Source organism: Triticum aestivum, chromosome 6A (genome assembly GCF_018294505.1).
Source record: "Triticum aestivum cultivar Chinese Spring chromosome 6A, IWGSC CS RefSeq v2.1, whole genome shotgun sequence".
NCBI lineage: Eukaryota > Viridiplantae > Streptophyta > Magnoliopsida > Poales > Poaceae > Triticum > Triticum aestivum.
In genome coordinates, this window is record NC_057809.1 from 41,860,950 (window position 1) to 41,870,524 (window position 9,575).

At 51.0% G+C, this 9,575-nt stretch overlaps 1 protein-coding gene across 1 annotated transcript; it reads right to left on the minus strand.

Annotated features, from left to right (window-relative positions):
- Positions 1–435: 435 nt before the first annotated feature.
- On the minus strand, positions 436–3,472 carry LOC123130206 (transcription factor TDR). The gene is made up of 7 exons (XM_044550158.1): positions 3,236–3,472; positions 2,702–2,897; positions 2,494–2,598; positions 2,204–2,372; positions 1,492–2,016; positions 925–1,386; positions 436–836 (listed from the first exon to the last, which is right to left on the minus strand). Exons 2-7 carry the CDS (start codon positions 2,854–2,856, stop codon positions 588–590), a joined length of 1,665 nt encoding a protein of 554 aa, XP_044406093.1. The 5' UTR covers positions 2,857–2,897; positions 3,236–3,472; the 3' UTR covers positions 436–587.
- Positions 3,473–9,575: the final 6,103 nt, after the last annotated feature.

A 9,575-nucleotide genomic window follows, 5' to 3' on the forward strand; every position in this document is an offset into this window, starting at 1 on the left:
CGGCGAAATGATTGCCGAGCGTTGCTGAGCACTGTCATGGCCCATCTTTAGAGGTTAGTGAGACCCTGGTTCTCATTACACCGACTGGAGAAAACCCTGCCAGTTCTTCCGGTGCCGACACGGTGCCGCCATTCCTTCCTGAAGGATGGCGGTGGTGCTCAGCCCCCACTCCCCTTCGCGTGCCAGGGAAAACCCTAGGACACCTCCAGGCAGCAGCTTCGTCGGCATCGCATTCCTTCTTCGTGGTGCTGCTTGGTCCATGGTGGTGCAGATCCTTGGGCGGTGGTGGGATGAATCCGGAGGATGCAGCGGTGGCGGGTCATCCACGTTTTGTCGTGCTGCTGTTGTTGGCATTTGTTTCTTTTTGTTCTTTCTTTCTCGTTTCTTTCTTGGTGTGCTGCTCGCCCAACGTTGCTATGTAATCGATGTTGGTTGTTTTATATGTAAAGCAGGGGAAACCCTGGTAGTTTTGGTTGTCTTTGGTTTCATTAACGAAATCGGAGAGGGAACCCTCTTTTTCTTTTGCTAAAGAAAAAGAAAACTAATCCATCCATGGACCTATAGTAGCAAGTAATAAAGGGGATGAATCAATCCATGGCGAGGTACTGCAGATGCTGGTGATGATATCCTCCCAGCACCTGGTGGTGCAGCTGGTAGTGCTCCCCGGCCACCGTCGGCACCGCCTGCCCGTCCATACCATCGAGCTTCGCGTTTGTCAGCGGCGGCGGAGGGACCGGGGACGACCACGCCCCGGCCCCGCCGTACATCTCCCTCGTCACCTCCAGCAGCGAGTCCCTCACCCTGTCCGCCGGCACCGCCGCCTCGTTGTCCTTCATCTGCAAACCAACCAAATTAAGGCCACCGTGAATCCCTATATCCAGCAGGCTACAGCAATGGCGATCGGCCGGCGGGAGCGGAACGTACGACGGCCCGGAAGACGTTGAGGACGAGCTTGTTGTAGGAGGTGACGTTGACGCTGGTGATCTGGAGGCCGAGGGCGGCGATCTCGTCCATGATGCGGACGAAGCGCCCGGACTTGTGGGAGCAGAGCACCTGCAGGAAGAACTCCTTCCCCTCCACCTGCCGGACCTCCACCTGCGGCTCCATGTCCTGGTCCTCCGCCTCCTTCTCCTCCTCGTCGCCGGCCTCCTCCTTCCGGGGCCGCTTCCCGCCGGCCGACGGGAACGGCTGCTGCTGCGGCGAGTCCTCGTCGTTGTCGAGGCCCGGCGGCGGGTGGTCGTCGAGGAGCACGTCGGGGGCCTTGCTGTCGCCGCCGGTGACCCCCGGCGGGTTCGGGTCCTCCAGCTCGTCCTGCAGGTCCTTCACCTGCTTCTGCAGCCCCACGATGTAGTCGATCGCGTCCCCGAGGATCGACGCCCGGTCCATCTGCCCACATGGATCCACGCGCTCTCTTTGAGCTTTGAAATTTACAAGAATCATGCATGGCGGGTGGCGGCGGGCCGGCGGCCATGGAAGGACGATAGTGATTACCTTAGTAATGTTGGGGACGAGGGACCGGAGTTTGTACAGGCGGTCGTTGAGCTTCCTGCGCCGCTTCCGCTCCGCCTCGAGGTTCTTGCACTGCTGCCGCTTCCCCTCTGCGTCTTTGCCGTCTTTGCCGGAGCCCCTCTGCGTCTCGCCGTTGCCGTCGTCGTCGGGGTCCCCCAGCTGCATATCGCTCCCCTCCGACCCTGAATCTGCCCTCCCCACGCCCGAGCCGTGCAGCTGCTGATGCTCCTGCGCCACTGTCGACGGCGGCTCGCTGCTCTCCGCCGCGTACTGCCACCCCACGCCCGCCGCGCCGTCGTCCTGCACTCCCGCCAGGAACGGCTCGCCGGAGCCGCTTCCCCCGGCGCCGTCGAACAGGTTGAGCGACGCCGCCGCGTAGAGCCGCCCCGAGTCTGCCGCCGCCGCCGCGTCCCACGCGAACCCCTGCGCCTCCGTCTCCTGCCACCCCTGCCCACCGCCACCGCACTGCGCCATGACCAGCTCCGCCATCTGCTGCTCCTCGACCATCTGCGTTAATGGCACCCAGTCAGGTCAGCCGTATATATATACGGACCACGGAAACGCGAAGGCTGTTGCGTACGGTGCACCGCCGTTGTCGCCGCCGTCGCGTCGGCTCACGCGAACGGCGTGCTCCCTAACTACTTCCAAAACTAAGCGATATTTCCCATCACCCGGCACGCACGCACGCACGTACATATCTCGACGCGAAGAGCTCGACGATCCCGCCGGCGACGGGGACGAGGAGCCGCGTCTTCTCGCCGCCGCTGGAGGCAGCCTCGTAGCCCGTGAGGAGATCCGGACCCGGCGCCCCGCCGCTGCTCTGCCAGATTGGCTGGTTCGACAGTAGCGCCTGAGCGTGCATCCTGACCAAGACCAGCCAACAAAATCAGCAGTCAAACAGAGCGCCGACCAAAACTTAATGGCGATCGACATGGCCGGCAGGCAATTGCATCCAGGAGAAGAAGAAGAAGCCAGTTTAATTACCCGATGGAGGAGGAGTCAAGAGGGATGGAGCAAGGGACGTCGGCGAGCGTGGCCACCTGCGCCTCGAACTCGGCGCTGCAGCAAAAACCCGCCATCTCCAAGAACCTACCGTATATCCGTCACCCCCGCCATGAATCATCATCATCAAGCTCTGGGAACACAAATGGTATGAACAATAAATCGAACACACACGCAGACGCGTCCATACCTCTGGTCAGGAGAGAGCCGCCAGTACATGCAGTAGTCCCAGCCGTGGGAGCCGCCGACGAGCGGCCTCAGCGCAGCCTCCACGGTGCCCCCTCCATGGCCATGAACAGCCGCACCGCCGATGAGGCTCTGCTGGTGATAATCTCCTCCTCCCATGGCTCAGCTCAGCCCAGCTCAGCACCAGTGGTCAGCTTGTCCTAGGATTGAGCAAGTGAAGTGAGTGACACATCCATCGAAGCAGTGCAATCAATTCAATCCATGCATACGCAAGGCTTTCTCTGCTGCCAGGAATCAGGATAGGATTTGTTGATGTCACCGGTGTCACAGGGCTGCAAGAAACTTCAGACTACATACGATTGCTGCCAGCAAAGGTTGTACAACACATTATATAGTACTAGTACTATCATGCATGCATCATGATCATCAGCAAGCAGAGGATCAAAATCAAGTGTGAGCTAGTAACAGAATTGCATAAACCTAGACTGCTTGGTGTCATTGTCATGGTTGTTCTTGGATGGGCTCAGGAGAAAGCTACCTTTCAGTAGAGGCTGCCCAGCGAACGGCCGGCAGACGGACCGATCCGGAAAAACGGCGTGTACCAGCTGAAAGCAATCGCTAACCGAAGAACCATCTCAACTGAATGCTGCTAGCTAGCTGCAGGGGTGTTGCATCATCCGCAAAGCATAGGGCCATACACCTCTATGCCATTTTGGGGACGCAATTCAGAAATGCAAGTGCCTAATTGCTGGTGAAAACCTGATGATTAGCATGAATGTGCTCTCTCTTTTATCCATCGCCACCGGTATCATCGCCGCGCTCAATCGGGGGCTGTTATGGGTAGGTGGGGTGCAACAAAGGTGTGAGGGATTTCAAAATCCACACCCCTGGTTAACTTAATTCATTTAGCTTAACTCCACTACTAGTGCCGGCCACAGATTTGGCTCGAACTTGCACAATGCAAATGGTGTGGCTCAGTTGATTAATTGCCTAGTTAAGCAAGATGCAATTGTGATGCTCAGTTCTTCTCTGAAAGGTGTGGTGTCATGGGGATGCAGTGTGCACACTGCCACATTCTCATGATCCAGCCAGGAAATGACGTTGGTGACATGCCGTCTAACGAGGAGGCACCTAAGAGGAGCAGGGGCACGCATGCCATTTCGCCCAGCCCAGGGATGAGAGGAAGGACGGGGTGACATCGGAGGTTGTTTGCATCGGCAAGGCCGGCTAGTGAAGATATCTGCTGACGAAATGTGTTACTGTACCGTTCACGCATCACTCAGTTCATCTTCATCATGATTCGTTTATCACCTAAAAGAACACACACAACAGAAATTTTCCTAGGGGCGAAAAAGAAAAGAAGGAGCAATGGACGGCTGGATTACTGAAACAGAACTGTCTTGCAATTTCAGGCACGAGACGTGCCATCAGCAGTATGATTATGCTTGCTTTATTATAGTAAGGCGAAACGAAAGCGCTCCGATTTTTTGTCATCTGGAGATCAATATGTTCTTAGAGGTAGTGACAGAAAACCCGCACGCCGCAGGAATGAAATGACCTCGACCTTTCTGTTGTCGATGAAACAGTTCTGCTTCGGTTTGCCCCTCCGCTAGTAACTTGGCCTTTCGAAAGGGAACGTTCGTGCTCGAATTTTGTTTTCCTGCTTGTTTCGTCCACCGTCCGATGGGCTGCCCCAATCTTGGGATCACACACTAATACATCCTTATCAGGTGAGAGTTTTTTCAATGATTTTATAAGGAAACATATTCCATAAAACCTTCTGATCATTACCATGATGTAAAAGAACATACAACACCAAGGCAAAAAAAAAAGGAAAAGGGGGGGGGGGGGGATTTCTTGAAGCGGGACATCTACAATTTCAGCAAGGCATGAAATGCATGGCCGCAATAGAAAGCCAGAAAAGAAAGATGGTCACAATAGATGGATGGATCTCTCGGGTTATAACAAGATGCAATTTCAGGCATGAAATGTACCATCAGCGGTGTGATTACGCCCATGATCTCTTCTTGCTTGCTTTCTTTTCGTAAGGCGAAAGCGCCCCAATTATTCTTCATCTGGAAATCGGTACGTACTTAGAGGTAGTGTTGTAAGACCAGCATGCTACACGAATGAAATGACGTTGACCTTTCTGCTGTCGATGAAACAATTCTGCTTCAGTATGCCCCTCGCTAGTAACTTGCCTTGTTCGAAAGGGCACTTTCATGATTTAATTTTGTTTTCCTGCTTGTTTCGTCTAGCGTTCGTTGGACTGCCCCAACTTTGGGGTCACACACTAATATCTCTATTTTTAATGAAGCAGTTGGTAGGATTGTGTCAATGTTTTTTTTTCGTCCCACCACTTTCGTTCAGTTTTATTTTGACTGGTTTTTTTCGTCCCCCTCCCACCACCACTAGTAGAAAAGGAGGCAACAGTCCAGGCCGGGTCAGCCCATTAGTCCCGGTTCAGTCTAGAACCGGGACCCATGGGGGTATTGGACACGGTTCGTGAGCCCAGGGGGCCGGCCGGGCCACGTGGGCCATTGGTCCCGGTTCGTCTGGACCTTTTGGTCCCGGTTGGTGGGACGAACCGGGACCAATGGCCCTCGCTCCTGGCCCACCACCATTGGTCCCGGTTGGTGGCATGAACCGGGACTAAAGACTCTCCCGGTTCATGCCACCAACCAGGACCAATGAGGTGCCTATATATACCCCTTCGCGTAAGAGCAAAGCACACTGCTCTGTTTTTTTTCTGGCCGAGGTGGAGAGGGCTTGGTGGTGCTCTAGCTCACCTCCTATGCACACAAGGTGTTCGATGGAATGCCCGAGCCACACTACTTAAGCTTTCCCCTCTCCAAGCTCGACCTCCAAGCTCCATTTTCCTTAATATTTTTCTAGGTTTAGCGGTCCGCCACGCCCCGTCCCTGTCTTCACCGCCGTCGATCACCCGCTCCGAGCTCATCGCCGGCACCATCGTGGTGAGCCTCTTGTTGTTATCTTCTTTCTGAAAGAAAAAAATATTCTTACTTGTATGTTTACATAGATACTTGTATTATTTTCTTACTTTTATTATTGCATCTTATATAGTGCGATGGTTTTGGTATCCGCCCCCGTCGGCCCTCGTCCTGTCTATGATTAGGATGTGGTATATATATTATCTTTATAACTATTGGTTCATTTATTGTTTATGAAAATTATGCCGACCAACGTGACATAGATTTTATTTATGTAGGATGTATGTGAATCGGAAATTCCAACCGACCCTATTGTCGAGAGGTTAAATTTAGTTGAAGAAGAAAACAATTTGTTGAAGGAAAAAATAAAAAAAATTGAGGAGGAGAAGATGATATTGGTGTTGCATGTTGCGGATGTCGTCGATGATCACAAGATCAAGATGGATGCAATGCGCTTGAAGATTAGAAAATACGCCATTCATACCGAGGCTTGGTATCATTATGCCATTGGATCAATTGTTACCTTGGTTGCGATTATGATCGCATTTGTTTTCGCATTGAAATGTTTTACATAGTTTCAATGTATGGTTTAATTAATTAGATGCTCTAGAGAGCTATATGTTGTTAGATGAGAACTATGTATGTACTTTGGTTTTAATGTGATGATGAACTTCTATTAATTTGGACACTTAATTATATATAACGCACACAGATGAACCGGCAATGGATGTACGGTGACAGACACACCTCCGAGTACATTAAGGGCGTGCATGAGTTTCTCGATGCGGCTGAGGCAAACAAGCAGAATGGTTTTATGTGTTGTCCATGCACTGAATGTGGGAATACGAGGTCTTACTCTAACCGGAAAATCCTTCACTCCCACCTGCTTTACAAGGGTTTCATGCCACACTATAATGTTTGGACGAGGCACGGAGAATAGGGGTTATGATGGAAGACGGCGAAGAAGAAGAGTACGATGACAACTATGTGCCCCCTGAATACGGTGATGCTGCAACGGGGGGAGCTGATGAAGATCAAGAGGAACCAGATGATGTGCCCAATGATGCTGCAACGAGTGAAGCTGCTGAAGATCAAGAGGAACCAGACGATGTGCCCGATGATAATGATCTCCGCCGGGTCATTGTCAATGCAAGGACGCAATGCGAAAGTCAAAAGGAGAAGCTGAAGTTCGATCGCATGTTACAGGATCACAAAAAAGGGTTGTACCCCAATTGCGAAGATGGCAACACAAAGCTCGATACCGTACAGGAATTGCTGTAGTGGAAGGCAGAGAATGCTGTGCCTGACAAAGGATTTGAGAAGCTACTGAAAATATTGAAGAAGAAGCTTCCAAAGGATAACGAATTTCCCGACAGTACATACGCAGCAAAGAAGGTCATATGCCCTCTAGGATTGGAGGTGGAGAAGATACATGCATGCCCTAATGACTGCATCCTCTACCGCAGTGCATACAAGGATCTGAACGCATGCCCGGTATGTGGTGCATTGCGGTATAAGATCAGACGAGATGACCCTGGTGATGTTGACGGCGAGCCCCCCAGGAAGAGGGTTCCTGCGAAGGTGATGTGGTATGCTCCTATAATACCACGGTTGAAACGTCTGTTCAGAAACGAAGAGCATGCCAAGTTGATGCGATGGCACAGTGAGGACCGTAAGAAAAAGGGAAGTTGAGAGCACCCGCTGACGGGTCACAGTGGAGAAAAATCGAGAGAAAGTATTGGGATGAGTTTGCAAAGGACCCAAGGAATGTATGGCTTGCTTTAAGCGCGGATGGCATTAATCCTTTCGGGGAGCAGAGCAGCAATCACAGCACCTGGCCCGTGACTCTATGTATGTATAACCTTCCTCCTTGGATGTGCATGAAACGGAAGTTCATTATGATGCCAGTTCTAATCCAAGGCCCTAAGCAACCCGGCAACGACATTGATGTGTACCTAAGGCCATTAGTTGAAGAACTTTTTCAGCTGTGGAATGGAAACGGTGTACGTACGTGGGATGAGCATAGACAGGAGGAATTTAACCTAAAGGCATTGATGTTCGTGACCATCAACGATTGGCCCGCTCTCAGTAACCTTTCAGGACAGACAGACAAAGGATACCACGCATGCACGCACTGTGGATACCACGCATGCACGCACTGTTTAGGTTACACTGAAAGTATATACCTGGACAAATGCAGGAAGAATGTGTACCTGGGCCATCGTCGATTTCTTCCGACCAACCATCAATGTCGAAAGAAAGGCAAGCATTTCAAAGGCGAGGCAGATCACCGAAAGAAGCCCGCCATGCGTACCGGTGATCACGTACTTGCTATGGTCAATGATTTACACGTAATATTTGGAAAGGGTCTCGGCGGACTAGCTGTTCCGAATGACGCTGAGGGACACGCACCCATGCGGAAGAAGAAATCTATATTTTGGGACCTACCCTACTGGAAAGACCTAGAGGTCCGCTCTTCAATTGACGTGATGCACGTGACGAAGAATCTTTGCGTGAACCTGCTAGGCTTCTTGGGCGTGTATGGGAAGACAAAAGATACACCTAAGGCACGGGAGGACCTGCAACATTTGCACGAAAAAGACGGCATGCCTCCAAAGCAGTATAAAGGTCCTGCCAGTTATGCTCTTACGAAAGAAGAGAAAAAATATTCTTTGAATGCCTGCTCAGTATGAAGGTCATGACTGGCTTCTCGTCGAATATAAAGGGAATAATAAATATGCCAGAGAAAAAGTTTCATAACCTAAAGTCTCATGACTGCCACGTGATTATGATGCAACTGCTTCCGGTTGCATTGAGGGGGCTTCTATCGGAAAACGTCCGATTAGCCATTGTGAAGCTATGTGCATTCCTCAATGCAATCTCTCAGAAGGTGATCGATCTAGAAATCGTACCAAGGCTAAGGAGTGATGTGGCGCAATGTCTTGTCAGTTTCGAGCTGGTGTTCCCACCATCCTTCTTCAATATCATGACGCACGTCCTAGTTCATCTAGTCGACGAGATTGTCATCCCGGGGCCCGTATTTCTACACAATATGTTCCCCTTTGAGAGTTTCATGGGAGTCCTAAAGAAATATGTCTGTAACTGCGCTAGGCCAGAAGGAAGCATCTCCATGGGCCATCAAACAGAGGATGTATCGGATTTTGTGTTGACTTCATTCCTGGCCTTAAGAAGATAGGTCTCCCTAAATCGCGGTATGAGGGGAGACTGACTGGAAAAGGCACTCTTGGAAGTGACTCAATAATATGCAGGGACGGATATTCTTGGTCTCAAGCACACTACACAGTTCTACAGAACTCTACGTTGGTAACCCCGTATGTCGATGAACACAAGAACAGTTTGCGCTCCAAACACCCGGAGCAGTGCGACGACTGGACTACATGTGAACACATCAGGACTTTCAGCAGTTGGTTGGAAACACGTCTCAGAGGTGACAACACTGTTTGTGATGAGCTGTACTTGTTGTCCAGGGGACCATCTTTGACTGTATTGACTTACAAAGGATACGAGATAAATGGGAATACATTTTACACGATCGCCCAAGATCAAAAGAGCACCAACCAAAACAGCGGTGTCCGCTTTGATGCAGCAACCGAGAGCGGAAAGGACACATATTATGGTTACATAGTGGACATATGGGAACTTGACTACGGACATGATTTTAAGGTCCCTTTGTTTAAGTGCAAATGGGTCGATCTGTCAGGAGGCGGGGTACAGGTAGACCCACAGTACGGAATTACAATAGTGGATCTGAAAAAATTTGGGTACACTGACAAACCGTTCGTCCTAGCCAATGATGTGGCACAGGTTATCTATATGAAGGACATGTCTACCAAACCGAGAAAAAGAAAAGATAAGGAAGCGAATACATCATACGATGAGCCAAAGCGCCACATAGTTCTTTCAGGA

Bases quoted from the DNA above. Each gene is read 5' to 3' on its own strand.
- LOC123130206 (XM_044550158.1), bottom strand. From the start codon at position 2,856: ATGGGAGGAGGAGATTATCACCAGCAGAGCCTCATCGGCGGTGCGGCT. The intron at 2,599-2,701 runs GTATGGACGCGT...GATATACGGTAG, and splicing joins CGGCTCTCTCCTGACCAGAG to GTTCTTGGAGATGGCGGGTT. The intron at 1,387-1,491 runs GTAATCACTATC...CCATGTGGGCAG, and splicing joins TCGTCCCCAACATTACTAAG to ATGGACCGGGCGTCGATCCT.